Source organism: Phyllostomus hastatus, unplaced genomic scaffold (genome assembly GCF_019186645.2).
Source record: "Phyllostomus hastatus isolate PE091 unplaced genomic scaffold, TTU_PhHast_1.1 phas_contig_159, whole genome shotgun sequence".
Classification (NCBI taxonomy): Eukaryota; Metazoa; Chordata; class Mammalia; order Chiroptera; family Phyllostomidae; genus Phyllostomus; species Phyllostomus hastatus.
The window spans coordinates 24,552,809-24,571,187 of record NW_025333640.1 but is presented as its reverse complement, the minus strand read 5'-3'; the positions used below and the strand labels follow the sequence as shown (position 1 = coordinate 24,571,187).

The 18,379-nt window shown below is 36.8% G+C and overlaps 1 protein-coding gene across 1 annotated transcript in view; it reads right to left on the bottom strand.

The window, feature by feature from the left end:
- Positions 1-18,379, bottom strand: part of IQCM (IQ motif containing M) — a 258,218-nt gene that overhangs the window by 123,064 nt on the left and 116,775 nt on the right. Inside the window, exons 6-7 of the mRNA XM_045831415.1 lie at positions 11,681-11,780; positions 10,568-10,626 (exon numbers count right to left, since the gene is read on the bottom strand). Coding sequence (XP_045687371.1) covers positions 10,568-10,626; positions 11,681-11,780 — 159 coding nt within the window. The remainder of the gene's footprint in view (positions 1-10,567; positions 10,627-11,680; positions 11,781-18,379) is intronic.

Here is an 18,379-nt window from a genome sequence, read left to right as displayed (position 1 = left end):
GTTGAGATGCTAACCTTTGGTGACTCTCAATGATGCTGGACTCTGGACATGTTCAGAATGCTAGGCCATCAACCGTCAACCCCACAACCACACCGCTGCTTGAGTGTGAATTCTCTTAAGCAGAACCCTTGCACAAGACGATAAGTAGTAGAAAGAAGACACCAAAACTCCACAATTAACAACAAAGAAGAAGTTCAAAGTTCTTGGCAGTAGTCATATGGAAGGGGCCAAAGGAGTGAAGATACAGAGGAATGTAGACATTCTAACAGCCACAGAAATAGTTGTAAGCTAGGAACTCTAGGGACAACAAAGGATCAGGGCCCAGGAGATACCAAGGACCACAAAATGATATCAGAGAAAAGAAATCAACAGTTGAGGCAACTACTTGACCTAGACTTATCTACTTTTATTCTCCTCGTAATGCCAGTGGAAACAATCCTGAAGAAGGCTAAATAACATGTGACTGGCAGGTAAGTGTGTGAGTTGGGAGATGGTAGCATTTCCTAGGAAGCAGTTTTATGGTAGCTGTTTTCCAAGACTTGTTCTTATCACAAAACTATAGGATGGCAGTGGGGGTAAGGGGGGTCATCAAGGAAGTTCACCACAGGTCTCACTATTAACTGCATAAACCTAGCATAAAGCAATTAAGTCATCCAATGAACTGACAGAGCTTGGGTGAGATACTGAATATTGTCAAATATAACCTCCAGCTTGCTACACAGAGTGTGGTCTGAGAACCAGCAACATCAGCAACACTTAGAGTTTACTGAAAATGCAATATCCCAACCTGAACTGATCCCACTTTGCTCAAATAAAGTGACCACCGATGAAAAAGGATAGGGCAAACCCTGTCAGGAGAGAACTGAAGCTCAAACCAAGGAAAGAACCAATAAAGTTGAAATTTGTCTAAGTTAAATTTTCTGGGCTCAGATAAACAACTTTCCAGATTCCTCTGTTGATCTGCTCTCATTGAGAAACTAGGGAATGAATGGGATGGGAGGATACTGGAGAATGGCAAATGCCTTCATTTTTAAAAAAGGAAATAGTATAAAAATCGCAAAGAATGGGCCAGTAAGTTTAATACCAGATTCTATTAGGTATCAATTAGATGGAATGTGAAGAATTAAAGAAAATAGTAGGAGTACGAAGAGCCAAAATAAGTACCAAAAGAATGTCATGCTATCCTGGATATATTTCCTTTGTTTTAATTCAATTTATGGTTATTATTTTTTTCTTTTACTACATTGCTATGGCAGAAAATGATTTATGATATTCCTGAATTTCAGAAAGGCAATTTTCAAGGTTCTCATAAAGTCTTTGTAAAAATGGAAGAGAACTATATACTGAGGGGGTGATCTCGGGTGACTGGGGATATAGTGTCATTATTAGCGGAGTTAGAAAATATAGGAGAGAAAGGCTGGGGAGGGAAGTACATAAATATTTTAATTTTGAGAGATATTTATGGGATATTCCAGTGACGATACCCAGGAAGCAGTACAGAGTTTGAGATGAGAGCTATAAATGTCTGAAAGGGAAGAAAATTCATTAGAAGGCTGGGGCGGGGTGGGGGTGGTTCTAAAAATTGAATTCATCATTGAACAAATATTTATTCATTTACTTACTCATTAATTCATGCAGTATAAGATGCTTTATGTTCACTGGTAAGTAAAACAAAATTCTCTGTCCCATTGAGCTTATATTCCAGTAGGAGAGACAGACAATGCTCATGGTAAACAGGCTCATTACAGAATATGTTGGAAGACAGTGTGTGCCGTGGTAAAAATAATAGCAGTAAGGTGGTTAGGGAGTGCTAGCCGGAGTGGAAGACGCAGTTTTAAAGTGTGGCATGGCAGTTCTGGCTGGTGTGGCTCAGTGCACTGAGTCCCGACCTGCGAACCAAAGGGTTGCTTGTTCAATTCCCAGTCAGGGCACATGCCTGGGCGGTGGACCAGCTCCCAGGTTGGGGTCATGAGTCATGTGAGAGGCAGCCACACGTTGGTGTTTTTCTCCCTCTTTTTCACCCTCCTTTCCCCTCTCTCTAAAATTAAAGAAATAAAATCTTTAAAAAAAAAGTGTGTCATGGCAGATATGGGTTATGGGAAAGGTAGCATGTCAGCTAATATCTGAGGTAAATGTCACAGGAGCCAAATCCAAGGTTGAAATGTGAAAAGTTTACTTCTGAAGCTCTTCAGTTGATTAGTGTATATGGTTGTACAAAGAATTTCTCCAACCTGAGAGTATTAGGTGCCTTTCCTCCATTGTGGTAGTCACCAAATGACTTTACCTCTAGGTTTTTCTCCCCTCTACACCCTAAATTTCCTGAGGACAACTACCTTTCTTTGTAAGCTTCACAATATAACACAGACGAAGAGAATAAAGAAGGGGTAGAGGAAAAAAGGAAAAAGGGATGAAAGGAGATCAGAATCAGGGCCCATGGGAATATTTTAGAAGGTCTGGGGTTTGCTGGTTTGGGGTTTTGTTGGCACCGCAGTCATGGGATCCCCCCAGGTTTGCCTGGGTAGCCCTGCCGTCCCCACTGAAAGGTCAGCCGGGGTGGGGAGGGGGGGTGGGGGGGGCGGCGGGGAGTGTCTGAGTGTGAGTATGGTAGGAGACTTTCCCTTTCGGTAAGAGAAGGAACTAAGTTGGTTACGATGACAAAAATGAAGCCTGCGCTTTTCTTTCCACACGGAGGGAAGGTCTGCAGTAAGAGGGAGTGAGGCCAGGCAGAGGCGAGCAAAGAGTAAAAAGGAATGACAGGAAAGGACATCCAGGAGACATCACTTGAGTGTGAAGGTCTGAAGAATCCGTGGAGCCGGGCTGTTAAACAGACATAAAGCACAGGCGCCCACCCCACTCTACACCCTTGGAATCCCCATTTCTGTGAGCAAACGGGGTGAAGTACCATTTTGCTTCAGCTAATTTGAATTACCATTCTAATGAAGACCTCGTAAACCATTACATACAAAAGTAGTGGAACGGAATTAAGGGGCTTAATCTAAAGAGTGAAAATTGGTAACAAGGGTGGCTTCAAGAAGCCAGAATCAGGACTAATAGGTAGCAGCTCAAGGGAGATAAGTGTTGAGCTGCACACAGAGAATTATCTGAAAATCAGAGCAGCCCTTAGAATTAAATGGGATGGCACTTGAAGAGGTGCATTACAACTCCATAGAATTTTTAAGTAGACGCTGTGTGGGCACTGTGTTAAAGGGGAGATTCATCCGTAACTTTGGACAGTTACAATAAAAAAAAATCCTAAAACTCTGCGAGTCTATAATTCTCCCCAGACAGAACACACAAGTGGAAATGTCATTGGAGAAATATTATCCACTCTAAATCTATTTTCAAAAAATGTTTATGCTAGGAACTGACCCAGAAAAAGAACTGTTCATAGCCATCTAACAATAAATAAGCAATATTCCATTAAAAGGTAAGAAAATTTCAGAAGAAACCAAAGAAAAGTTATTAGGTGGTGAATTGTAAAACTATTTTGAGACAAAATAAGAGGGCTTGACCCTTTTCAGGAAAAAACAGTGGTGGACAAATGCAGTAATTTTAGAGATAGAATGTACACCTTCAAGTACCTACCTAGACTACCTCCAGGCCGAAATGTGAGCTTTGTAATTAGATACACCAGTAAATGCACTTCATTCCATTATATCAAAAGAGAGAAAATTTAGAATTGGTAGTGCAATTTTGCCTCCCAGTAACATGTTAGTGAGTCATATACTATGCACCTACTACCTTTTCAGTTCCTGCATACTACAAAGTAGGAAGGAGAAAGTATATAATTATTAATCATCTACATATCTACATGAACATCTGGATGATTGGCATCTTAAAAAATTTTTTAAAATAAAAAAGAAGGAATTTGGAAGTTCCAAAAGGGCACATTTTACTTCATAGATGGTATATTTAAATGACAACATCTTTATCACCCAGAATTGAAATAAATTAAATATTTAAAAGGTTAAATGTTGATGACCAGCCTGTGAGCATATTACCACTAGAAATTTAATACTATGAATCAACAATAGAATGTTTTTCTTCTATGAATTAAAAACCCATCAGTTGCTGTATTCTACCCTTGGAAATCAGTCAGTCATTTAAAAAAGCAATTATGTGCTTTAGAAGTTCAACAAAAGAAAAATGTATCACTAACGTCATATTATCTGCAAGGGATTAACAGCTAACTGCAGAAAGACATAAAAAAATAAGTTTTTATTAAAGGAAGGAAGTAGGTCACTTGAAAAAAGAGAGAGATTTGCAATATAGTTAGAGCTACCAAACAAATTCAAGTGGACCTCAAGGAAGACTGTTCATATAAAAAGAAAATCTTTTCCAAAGGAAGCAAAAGGGAATGCCATGGTAATAGTACAGTGGATAACGATGAACATAGCTCCTAGCTCACATTTCCGTTAAGATACTGAAAGCAAACTCAGCATGCACTAATGTATTACTTCGCTCTACCTAGCAATATAAACTACTTTTGATTCTTTACATTAAAGATATCAAATCAGAGTAAGAGAAAAATGGGTTAGTCATAAAGAAGTTAATGAGAAGATTAAAAAGATAATGCTAGGAAAAGGTAATACCCCACTTCACTGCAAATTTCATTCAATCTTTACCCTTATCAAGGTAAAAAAAAATAACATGTACTATAATTGATATACACATTACATTTTTAAAAAACTAAAAATAGGCCCTGATTCGTGTGGCTCAGTTGGTTGGGCACTGTCCCACAAAGCACAAGGTCAGTGGTTTGAATCCCGGTCAGGTCAAGGCACAAGCCTAGGTTGTGGGTTTGGCCCCAGGTCAGGACAAGTATGAGAGGCAACCAATCAGTGATCTTCTCTCACATCGATGCTTCTGTCTGTTTATCCTTCCCAAAAATCTCTTACAAAGCTAAACATTGTTATATCATTTGGCTTTAAGTCTTTCTGTTTTAGAAGTTTTACATTACGTATTTCAGTTTCAAATATATAAAACTCAAAAATATTCCTTTGACAATTCTAATTGAACTGAAATTGCTTGGCTTTCTTTGAAATATTTAACATAGCCTTCCTTTCCCTTACAAAAAGTTTTAGGTTTTCTCAGCCATATTTTAATCTTATGGATTTCTAATAATCTTTTGAAATTTATGGAGTTCTGATCATTTCAAAATTTATCATTCAAATGATAATATTGAATATATAGAAAATGTCATTGAGAAATCAAACAATTTTGTTGTATAAATGTTCATCTACAAAAAGCACATCCTATAAATGTTGAGCAAGTGTGTGTGAAATGTTTATAGAAGAATTAGAAAATCAAGATAATAGGATCATCTCTCTCTCATAAAAACACAAATATACACACAGGAACCCCTGTTACAAAATAAAATCAAGTAACCCCTGTGTGGAACTTACAACCCAGTAAATTCATCATACTTGTGCTGGATTTGAGCATTTTAATTTTTTAATAATGCCGCTAATGTAAAGTCTTGTGTACATCTGTACACACTTGTGCAATCAAATGTACCTGTGCAATACGCTACCAGTCTTCTCCTAAATTTTGAGATCTCTGCAGTTGAAAGAAATCAGGAAGATGAACTAAAATAATAGAAATGTGAAAGCCTGCCTTTTAGCCTATGACCGTTAACGATCAGGACAGAAATAATCATGACTGCCTTATCTACCACTATTGATCCATATTGAGGCAGCGGGTTCCACTCCCTCCAAGAGTAGAAATGGGGGCACAAATCGGCAGCATTTCCTAATCAAGTGCAGCAGCAGCATTTTTTGATTGGCTTAACCTAGCATCCCCGCCTTTAACAGCCAATGACTGCCTCCTTAAAACTACAGCTGAGTGGGCACATAAACCCGTCCTATTTGCCAACTGTAGAGGGCCCCCACAAAGCTTGTGGGTACGTGCAAATGAATTCCATCACTTTTTTTCAGTAACTAAGAACAGAGAGAGGAAAAACAAACTCTCTTATATTACTGTACCTTGGCGATGATAAACTATGTGAGACATGTTTCTGTCCTTAAAATGCGAAAGTACTTTAAAACTGGTCAGTGCCTTATTGAAGTTGACTGACAACTGATGGGAGTTTATAAAATACTCTGCCTCGTGCAGACTCTGAGAAAGCCTGTAGCAGAAAGCATTTGAGAAATTCTTCTCTAACAAGAAAGTCCTGTAGGCCAAGCCTTAGAGGGTCCCAACATTTGGATTCTGAAGTATCATGGAATCTCTATGATAGAAATGGTGTAGGGTTTCAAATAAACAAGAAAAATCATAATATTATTCAATTTAAATATTTTCAATGAAGTGTCTATATAAAAGCCACAAATCTATAGTTCTACATTGTTCACTGCATTTTGCTTTATTTTCATTGTCTTACTTTTTTTTAACACTCTCTCTTGTTCTCCAAGATTCTATTCTATTAACAATTTTTACTAGAGCCATTGTTAGATACGCTAATTAATTGTTTCAATGTTCTTCTCTTCAGTAATCATTGGAAAGGCTCTTAAAATTCATATAAAAACAGAATAAAAGCAGCATGATCTAGTGAAAAGAGGGTGAATTGAGGACTGGATTCTCCTAAGTTATTCACTTTTACTTTTGTGACCTTGAAGAAGTCACTAATCTTTTTGGGTCTCTGTTTTCTCGACTGAAATTTAAAAGGATTGAATCAATGATCTCTAAACTCCCTTCAGCCATCATTCTCTAAAATACTTAAGATCTCCCTGCAAAAATTAGCTACATATCTCTCTAAAACTTTGCCACAGCTCTTCATGCCTGCAACAGATGGTAGGCTGTACACAAAAATGCTTAGGATTCAGACTAGCTGGCTCGCTCCAGGAAAATAGCTATAATAAACACTCATCTTTCAGACTATACAATTTTTTATCATTGAAAGGGCTGCACTAAATTTTAACTTAGTGACACCTACAAGGAAAACAATACTTCCCAATCAGCCTAACCAGGTAAAGAACATTTACAGAAAAGACTTGACACAAAGAGATAAGCTGCTTTTAACATAATCAAATACTTTGGAAAGTAATTTACATATGGCAGTTGCTATTTTTTTTCTTTAAAGCAAGTCATTTTGTGGGAAGGTTTTTGATAACAAATTCAATTTCTTTAATAGACATGGGTTATTCAAATTTTCTATTTATGCCTGTATCAGTTTTGGTACATTGTCTGTTTTCCAAAGAATTGGTCCATTTCATTTTGGTTGTTGAATGCAGTTGACTTAAAGTTATTCATATGTTCTCTTATTTTTTTAATGTCTATAGCATATAGAAAGACTGAACCTCTTTCATTTTCAATATTGGTAATTTGTGTTTTATCTCTTCTTTTTCTTACTCAGTTTGGTTAGGAGCTTGAAAATTTCATTAGTCTTTTCAAAGAATCAACTTTTGGCTTTGTTAGTTTGCTTTCTTGCTTCATTTATATTTTATTCCTTTCATTTCTCATCATTATAATGAATGTCACAGGCTCATTTTGGAAAAAAAACATTCTACAGTTGTAGGATACAGCCTTCTATAAATGTCAATTAGGTCAAATTGGTTGATGGTTTGTTCCAACCTGCTATATCATGATTTTTTCTTTTTACTAATTTTATTATCAATTGAGTACTAAAAGAGGCATGTAAAAATTTGGAGCAATAAGTAGGGAGTTGTCCATTTTATTCATTAGTTCTGTCATTTTTTGCTTTATTTATGCTAAAACTTTATTAGTAGAACATATTCTATATATTTAGTATAAAGGGTGATGCAGTTAAGTTTTAGTCTACCGTTTTCATATTTGCTTTTATTTACTCCTGTTGGTCCTCTTTTCCTATCCTCTTTGGGTTAACCAAATAGTAGTTCCTGATACCTTTTTATATTAGTGGTTGCTCTGGGAGTTACAATATGCATTCTCAAGTTATCAGACACTGCTTAGAATTAGTACCATTACATGTAAAAAGAAACTTACAAGAGCATAACTCCATTTCTTTTGCAATTATTATATATGTTTGCATCTCCCTAACTTAGAAGTTGCATAGTAAGATAAATTTGCCTGAAATGGTTGATTTTAAAGAAAAATTTAAAATATATTTTACTTTCTATTGATCATGATGTATTTTTAAATTCAATATTATTTCTTCCGTAGATTCACATTTCTATCAGATGTCACTTCCTTTCAGAATGAAGAGCTTCCTTTAACATTTGTTAAGATTGGCTGTTAATAAATTCTCATTCTTTTAACTTAGCTGAAAATGTCTATTTTCAACCTTAATATTATGAAATAGCTTCATTAAATATAGAATTATCAGTAAATATTTTTTCAGCACTTTACATACATAATTTCATTGTTTTCTGGTTTCATCATTTCTGATGAAAAGATATCTATCATCCCTAGAAATGTAACCCTCTGTAAAATGTATATTTTTCCTCTCTAGCTATTCCCAACCTTTTTTTTTTTTGCCTTCAATTTTCAACTCTTAGACTAAGATGTGCCTGCCTGTGGGATTTTTTTTTGTATTTTTCTTGTTTATAATGTGATGATCTTCCTGCATTTGTCAAGACGTTTTCTGGTACATTTGAAGAAAATTCAGACATTATTTCTTCAACCTCTTTTTCTGTTTTTCTGCTTCTGAGACTCCAATTCACAGCTGGTAGGCCCCTTGATTTTAACTTGCAGATCACTAAGGCTCTGCTCACTTTTTCCCAATTATCGTTTCTTCTCCTGATTGGACCCTATTGATCTATAAGTTTACCTACCTTTCTATTTTCTTCTCCAGTATGTTGTTGCTCAAACCATCCAATGAAATCATCATATCAGGTATTCCAGTTCTCAGTCCAGAATTTCCACTTGACTTCTTAAAATAGCTTCCTGTTTCTGCACTGGGGTACTCTGTTATTATGAACACCTTTTTCTTTAAATTTTTGAACACACATAATAGCTGCTTTAAAGTACTTGTCTACTAATTCCAGTAACTGAGAATATCTTTTTTGATGTAAGTAAGATTTCCTGTTTCTTAATATGTCTAGCATTTTATCTATTACATACATAACACTGTACATTGTAGAGAGTCTGGATTCTGTTATTGTCCATGAAGAATTGCTGACTTTAAAAAAAAAATTCTAGGTGGTTACTAAATTACTGGTTTTATCATCTTAAAACTACTGAAACCTGGTTTCATGCTTTTGTTTGGGTGAGGCAGTTTGTTTCATTCTTAGAACTAAGTCAAACCCCTTAGTCCTGGGACATAATCTCCACTCCTTAGGTGCTGGCCTTCCAAGATTTCCATGGAAAAAACTGGCATGTTTACTAAGTCCCTGTCACTAAAATAGGATATTTATTTATTGGATATTTAAATAACTGCATTGCATGGTTCATTATCATATTTGGCCTAGATTTACCATGGAGTGCAATTCCACAATACTAACCTTAGAATTGAATGAATGCTATAATTCTTTTTTTCTGAATGTTAGGAAATTCATATAGTGTGTATACTACACAGTATATAACACTCGAGCAGGGTCTGGAGCAGCATTCTCTTATCAAACACATTAACACTAATTAGTGAATATAATTAATATTTATGTATATGCAAAACATGAATATTCACATGAAGTGAGAAATGTAAAAAGTGAATAATCATAATCACTTGTCACTTCAGGTCAGATTTTGACACTAAGAGTTTTGGCGCAGCCTTCGTTTTGGCATCAACTTTTATTTTCTGGAACTTTCTGGATTTGGGAATTGTGGATGAGAGATTATGGACCTTATATAGCGACACATTCCCAGTAATTGAGAGGAGGAATAAAGAAGGAGGTCAGGCAAGAACAGGGAACCTAAATAGTATATGTAAATGAACCTGTATTTACTGAGGAGTTAGATCCCAAACTGGTTGAGTTGACAAACTTCAGTCTCTGAGGTTTACTCTTTCGCTGTTTTCATCTACATGGCCTGGCACAGGGTTTTGCACCTAGTCAGTACTAAAATATTATTTGATGAATTAATATAAATTAATATATTACCAGTGAATAAAAAAACACAAGTGTGAAACCTGTCCCTTATAGCAACTTCCCTGTTAAGTTTCTACAGTTCCTGCTTTCCATCTCACTCTCCGATCTATCTCAAAAAGTCTGCACATTTTCACAAAAGTTACCTGACAAATTTGCTATAGAAAGTAGCAAAGCAATCTTAAGAATCCCTCACAGAGTCACTGAAATGTGTTCTACCACAGCGAATCACAGTGCACAGTTTCTAATAAATGAAACATCGTGAGGTGTTGTTCACACTGCTTTTCCTACCCATGACAGAGTAAACTTCAGCCTAATCTATTGAATGATCACTAATACACTTGGAAAAAGGAAAGCTTTTTTTTCTCCTTGGCTTAGCCAACTTAAAACATTGAAAAAGATACATTGAAAACCTACAACTCTTTAATCTTAGCGACAAGATAAAACCAAAAACATGCACATTAATATATATAATATACTATTATATTATAGTATAATACTAATATAATATATAATTATACTTATATAATATATAATTAATATACTTTTCTGCTATCATAGAAAAAACATACCTGTGTTGTGGCTCTGGTTCTGGCTTGAAAGCTATTTTCTCTTTTTTCATAAAGCCTTTCTAGAATAAGAAAAAGAAGAATTGACATAAGTAGAAAAAATGTCATAGTCTACCAAAATTTAATTTTATTGATGTTCTGTTATATTATCAAAGGGAGAAGGAACTAGTCCACGATAATATATATTATAAGCCTAGACAACAACATAAATTTGTAAGTATACTCAGAGGACAATGATCCCTGAACTGCCTCCAGCATCTTCTGACACCCAAGAATACAATTCCTCCTGATCATCTCAGTGGGCCAATATACATACAATCTAATTCAGATGAGAATTTATTTCTTTACTTATTTGTTTTCTGTCTTATAAAAAAGATTTAAGGTAGCCTACAAAATATACAGTACATGAGAAAAAGAAGATCAAGTTAAGGGGAAAATAGGTATAGAACAATAATGTCAAATACTTTCTGATATTTCTGGATGTGTCACACAGATTTGGCTCTCAAATGTTTAGCTATCAAAGTGTTATCGACCGAACTGTGTTCCTCCAAAATACGTATGTTGAAGCCCTAATCAGTAGTGTGACTATGTTCGGAGATAAAGTCTTTCAGAAAGTAATTAATTTTAAATGAGCCCATAAAGGTGAGGCCCTGTCCAGTCATACTGATGGCCTTGTTAGAAGAGGAAGACATACCAGGACCACACAGGCACCTCAAAAAGGCCACCTGAACACACAGAAAGCAGTATCTTGATAAGCCAAGGAGAGAAGCCTCTGGAGAAACCAACTTTCCTGGCATCTTGATCTTAGACTTCCAGCCTCCAAAACTCTGAGAAAACTAATTTCTGTTGTGTATGCCACATTATCTGTGGGATTTCATGATGGCAGGCCTGACAAATAACGCACAAGCAACAAAGAAAACACAGTAGTTCTAACATTTACAATGTCTGTAACTGAAGCAAAAATGGGTTCTTACAGAGAAGCCTGGTATAATGTAAGGGTCAGCTTCGAGAGCATGTCTTCAACAATCACACCAGAGTGTCTAATGCCAACTTTTCATGCAATCCTTCTACATCAGTCAACAGCAGAAAAAACTCAGGAATGTAATCCTACAAGACCTCAGAATCACTTGGCCACTGCATTTCTGGTGATTTGGCATAATCTAAAGGTTCAACTGATACCTGGAGGCATTGAAGCACTGCATACCCACTTGGTAATCTGTCATGACAATTATTTTGCACAGAACAGCTTTTGAAAAAATGGTCTCGAATAAGAGGAATTTGAGGTAATCTTGATAACACAGTGAAAGGTTAATGCATTTTAGGTTGTCGGTGCTGCCCTCTCCCTCAGAGTCTATCAGAAGTCAGTAAGAGAAAGTGTCTTGGCTGTTGACATGGCGTGTGCTCATGTGCCACAACGGAAACGCCTAGTTTAGTTTTGTTTTTTAAGTTTCGAAGACGCTTCTAACCACTATTTGACAACTAAAGTCAAAGGATGCTCTGATATAAAATCCTAGGACATATAAAGGATTAGCATAAAGATGAAATGTGAAAGAAAATCGTATTTGTATTGCAAAAATACTCAGTATTGAGACATGGAGTGGTTGTTTTAAATATTTTACACAAATCATAAATTCTTCATTCTGTCAGATACTGCTCTCTCAGATGCCATCTAACTTATTTATGTTAATTTGTATTTCATGCCATTTATTTTTTAAGATCAAAGAGTAACTTTTCTTCTATGGCTATGTTAGAATGCAACAATAACCTTGAGAATTAGTTTACATCATCTCTCAAGTATGTGTTACTTTTAGAGTTCCCTGATCACCTGTTTTTTTAAGTAAACAATGATCCTAAAGAATAAAATTGTACATTTTAATATTTATGTGCAACTTGTAGACAATAATAAAACATGGAGCAAGACCTATATTTTAAATATTGCTCTCAAGATGTTTCATGATGTATATTCAGGGCTACAAAATTACCAATGGCTACAAAATTAAATTTTTAACCTATATATTCCATACATTTGCACACAGCCATGTGCTTGGCCTGGAACACACTGCCCTATGTGATACTGACAGGGGACTCAAGACTTGGAAAATTTTAGCTTAAGGTAAAAAGCTATAAATCTAGCTAGTAATGTGTATGTTAAGCTTTTGTTTCAGAAACTACAGATAAGGCCCATCCTGGTGTAACAGGGTGCAGCCAAGAGGGGAGCCCCAAATAGGGATTTGTAATAGGGTCCAGAAGAGCTTGGAGATAGTTGGCTCCACACCACAGGGCACACCTGCCCAGAATGCCGGCAGCTGTGGCCAGTTGTGGGAGGAGACAGAAATAGGGCTGCAGAGGAAGATTGGCGCTGGGATTTAAACCCAGCCAGGCAGCCATTTCAAGTCTCTCTTTGGGACCGGACATCTCTCTTTTGGGACCACATCTCTCTTTTTTGAGACCACGCGTCTGTTTAGGACCACATGGCTTTGGTGTCTTGGTTGGGACCGTGTAGCTTGGGTGAGAGTCAGGACCCTGAGGCTTTGGAAGTGCTCTCTTTTGCCATGTGGAGGGTGCTGGGAGGACTGTGTGCATTTGTGAGAGACTTTAGTTTGTGTTATTTCGAATGAATAATAAATTCCTTTCCTTTTCACTGAATCTCGGGCATTGAGAGATATCTTTCCTTTGGCAGAAGACATAACAAACCTGGGGGGTTCCTTTCGGGGAATAGTATATTGCCTCTGAGGCCCCGCCTTGTTGCTCTGTAACACTGGCTCCTAAGAAAAGCAGCAGACCTCCTGGGGCACTGGCTAGAGATTACCGCCTGGGGACACGTTGGAGGCATCCGGGCCTTTTGTTTGACCACCCCTACCCTCAGGAACAGCTAACTGCTGCAGCTTCTCTCACTTAATCCTCCCTGAATCTCAAAGCCCTCACCACACCTTGTTTGTCCTCCCCACCCCCTTATAAAAGGTCTGGCCAGGAAAGAGAAGGGAAGATGGTTTGTTAGGGTATGAACCCGACATCTTCTCAGATCGCCGGCCATCTGAATAAAGCGCCCATAAAAGATTCAATTGCTGTCATTGCTTATTGGATTTGGTAGTGACAGGCAGCCCGAATGCCGCCGTCTTTTCCGGTTACAATACCACTATTTACATTTGCCAGCTTAAGTTTTTTAACTACTTCCTTCTTGGCCAGACTAACAGCGTTGGCATGCTGTCCATAACAAAGGGCAGGTGTCACATGTGAAGGCTGCTAAGTAAAAGACGCTCTGACACACATTCATGAGGACTTTTCTTACCAAGATGTTCTCTGATTTTTGCTAGTTTCTCTCCTGCCACTGCATTGCCTTCACAGCCTCCACTGTGTTTCTTTCTCCCTACCTGACTTAGGAACTTCTCCTTCTCTCCTTTTTTGCAAAGTCAATAGCAGTCCTCTATTTTGGGGTTTTCTCATTCTTAGCTTCCTACACACTTACATATTCAAATCCCAAGTCCATTCTGTATTAATGTCTCAACTCCATTCTCTCTCAAAAATCTTTCCTCTCAACTGCAATAAGCTTCTCTTTTTTAAAAATTTCTTTATTGATTTTAGAGAGACAGAGACATCGATTTGCTGCCAACTTATTTATGCATTCATTGGTTGATTCTTGTGTGTGCCCTGACCGAGGATCAAACCCACAACCTTGGCGTATAGGAATGATGTTCCAACCAACTGAACCACCCAGCCAGGGCCTGCCACCTGCTTCTTTAGACTTCTTAAACCTAGTCTCTCCATGACAATGAATTTGAAGTGACACATTCTAAATACCTGACTAAAGATATAAATCATTTATCAGAACCTTGTGTCAAAATTTTCAAATTTTTAACAACCTGTGTGGATTTACTCCAAAATACTTTTCAGACTCCTTTCCTAAACAGCTTTTCTCAAATTCCACAACATAGCTGGTACCAGGCTAATTCTGATAATTTACACAGTATTATCACACCTCGAGTTTTGTTTTAGAAGCAGCTGTCTAATCCATCAATTCCTCTCTTCTTTCCAAATCTCATAGAATTTTTTCCTTTTGATAATTCTGCTAATTTCTTTCATCACCTAATGATTAATTTTTTGTATTGATTAATGATAGATAAACTATTCGAGAAAGTCTTGCATTTTTTTCTTAATGCTACATATTTTCTAATAGTGCATTATTAGTGTGAAATTCTGGAATATGTTTGTTATAAAAAAAGTAACCTAAAAATGGCATATTACTCCCCCAGTACTTACAATCAAAATCAGTTAAAGGGTATTTTCTAAGTAGCAAAGAATTCATAGTTTTTAAAAGCTTTGTGGCCCTACTAGAAACATATATAAACACAATGAGTAAAATGAAAGGTTTATTTTAAAATAGGCCATTGCAAAGAGAAAATTATTAGCATATACATATAAAAATATAAAGTACACATCAAAACATGTGAAATAAACTGAAATGTTTTTCCTGCCAGGCTTGAACATTAACACTGCTTCCCCAGCTGAAGTCCGTCAGTCACTAGCACCTTCTGTGGAAGAGTAGTGAGCTGCATTCCTCACACTGCTACTGCTTCTTGTAGAAGAAATGGTTTAAGCAGGAAAATGTCGAAGACGGGCACACATGCAAAATCAGGAGGCACCAAACACGCCATTGTGGGACTTCTCACAGGTCAGTATCTTTGCATTATTGAATTCTAGAGCTCCCCAAAGCACACACAAACCACGGGAGGATTTTCGAGACTTAGAGCCACCTCTCAGAAGTTATAGCAGGCCCGGGAAACTGGTAACTTCCCCAAATCTTCTCAGAGAGCCAGAGAAGTCTCCATTTTGAAAGGTGATCTCTAGTGTGGTGTTTCCTTTACATTTCCTAAGAGAAGTGGGGGGATCCCAAAGCTATTGTGGGTCACCCTGTAATGGCCATGGCCTCAAACAACTGTTCAACTTTCAGATGAGGGGAGACTGAACAAGGCAACCCAACATATCACAGGTTGTTCATGTACTAGTCACTAGACAAAGTGTCTTTACTCCAAGGGAAATCACAATTAAGAATTCCCTCTTTAATGTTTAGGAATTTAAGCATAACAGAGGAGACAACCCAAAGTCTGATGAGGATAAGGGAGCTGGAGAGAGAAATTTCCATCCCAATATAAATTCCTCTGAGGGTTGAAACCCATTTGTAAAAGATGTAAGAAGGCTGCTTACATGTTTCCAGAAATATGCTCATAGCAACAAAATCACAGCATAATACCATATTAAATGCTAAAGACAAAAGTGAAAGCTATTTTAAACACGTGGCTGAGCTGACAGGAAAGTAATAGCATTCCTCCCAGGGCAAAGACAACAACAAGAAATTTTGAATTCACTATCCCATGAGCCTGGGAGACTGTCTTTGCCTTGGGGATTGCATGGTAATTTCAGACAACCTAAAGCCTGGGTTTTAATGAACTACATGCCCTTAAGTTTGGAGACGAACACTGGCACTCAGAATATGAAGGAACGTCAGAGTTGAGAGCACCTCAATAAAACCTGTGTCCTGGAAGTACAATATCCTTAGAGTATACGCCAGAACTTTACATTTTCCCTGGACAGAGAAAGAAAGAAATTAGGAAAGAGAAAAAGAGATACCATGAAATCCCAGTAAGTTTTATAACAACACTTCATTCACATGGGTCTGGGGACTCAATTCATACTACCTGGAATGCCCAACAACCACCTCCTCAAAAGAAAGGCAAAAAAATTAAAGTGGTTCCCAGTTAGTAGTGCCATAGAGTACTGGGTAAAAGCAATTACCAATCATTTTTTAGAAAATGCAGTTTAAGCCCAAAGAATCCACAATAAAATACCAAGAAAAATGAGGTCACAGTCAGAAAAGTCATTAAACATAAGAAAATGAGCAGTCAAGGATTCAAAAGAAATAATACACTAAACATTCAGAACCTCAAATATGTAAGACTATAATTATACAGAATCTAAAATAAGGTCTGCAAAATGTAAAATAAGATATGCAGAATGTAATGCAATGTAATTTCTATATGTTTAGAGAAAAATATTAAAGGAACCAGAATTATCAAGGTTGACTAAGCTGACTTGGGAAGTAACAACTGAACATTCTAAAATAAAACATATATAACTAAAATTGGAAACTCAGTAAGTAGCAAATGAAAAAACGGACATACAAATAAAAAGAGAAACATAATCTATAAGGTAAATCAGGAAAACAAAGAACCAGGATGCATCAATAAGAGACAAAGAGACGACAAATATATAAAAGAGGATAAAAAGGAATGGCAATAGAATGGAAGACTTACGTGTGTCTAAGAAGAGTTTTATAAAAGGTTTTCAGTACAGTTTATGTAGAAAAAAAGGAAGACCGTATTTGCAGAGATTTTTTTCAGAATGCAAGAAAGACACTGATTTTTATGTTTAGGAAGACCAAGAAAAACAAAGCAGAATAGATAAAAACAAAACCATACTATACCTTTCATAATAAAACAGCAGAACAATAATGAAAAATCTTTAGAAGCAGACAGAGGTCAGACACAAATTACTTTCAGTGGAAAATCAAGTGAACAAACACCTGATTTTTCAACAGTAACAGTGGCCGCCAGAAAGCAGGACAATGGTAAGTTCAAAATGCTGAGAATGTATGTTTAAAATGGAGAAAAAAACACTGCAAGTTGAGCTTGTCTCCCAGCTGAGCCTTACTTCTACAGGATGTATATGGCTCAGAAGGAAAGTCATTCCATAGGTCTGTGATGCTAGATATAATAGCAGATAAATTGGTAAGCATATAGTAAACCTAAACAAATAATGAAGTATAAAACAAAATAATTTTGTCTAATATATGAGATTAAAAAAATAAGAGAGAACCAAACTCTAGGAGTGAAGGCAATCTAAGATTTCTGTATGAAGCAGAAGGAGGGTAAAGATAATTAAGTTAAATGTATATATTTAATACTATAGGTTAACCACCTATACAAAGTAAAGACAAGAATAGAAATGCCAAACTAGTATTTTAAAAAATCTAGTACAATGTCAAACTATTACTAGGAAAAATAGAAAAAGAGGGGGATAGAATATGTCAATCTATTTCCAATAAAGACAACAAATGAGCAAAAATGGGCAGGGGGGAGTGGGACAAGAGAGAAAGAACAAATATAAAGCACAAAATAAAAGAGGTGGAATGCATCTAAGTACTTTTTTAAATACAAATGTATGGTGTTCACATAGAAGAAATAATGGTGGCCTAGTAATACATGAAAAAAATCTTTTCGTCATTAGGAAAATGTGAATTAAAATCCCAAGGAGACATTTTATACCTGCAGCACTGGCAAAGGTTAAAATTTTGATCAATTCCGTGTTGCCAAGTATCTGAAGCAGTGGGAACTCTCATAACTGCTGCTGGGCATGGGAGATCGTTGGCTATTGCCTGGTAAAACTGAACAGACGCCCACTGGCCGGCACATCCGTTTTGCTCGGGGCAGTTTGTGGCTCAAGGCAATCAGTTATTCACTAGTTACATTATTGAGCTCCCATTGCCCAGGCCCTGCCCACCTGCCTCAAGAGCTAAGCGGGGAGAGAAGAGGGAATTTCAGGGGAGAATGGGAAGGGTTTACAGGAACAAATATGAAGGATACATGGACAAAAACTGGGGGGGCGGGTAATGGGAGGGAGGTGGAGAGGGATGGGTAGGTGGGCTGGAATGGGAGTAAAAGGCAGAAAACTGTACTTGAACAATGATTAAAATAATAAAAAGAAAAGAAAGATGCTAAGAGTAGATCTTAAAGGTTCTCATTACAAGGAAAGAAATTTTGT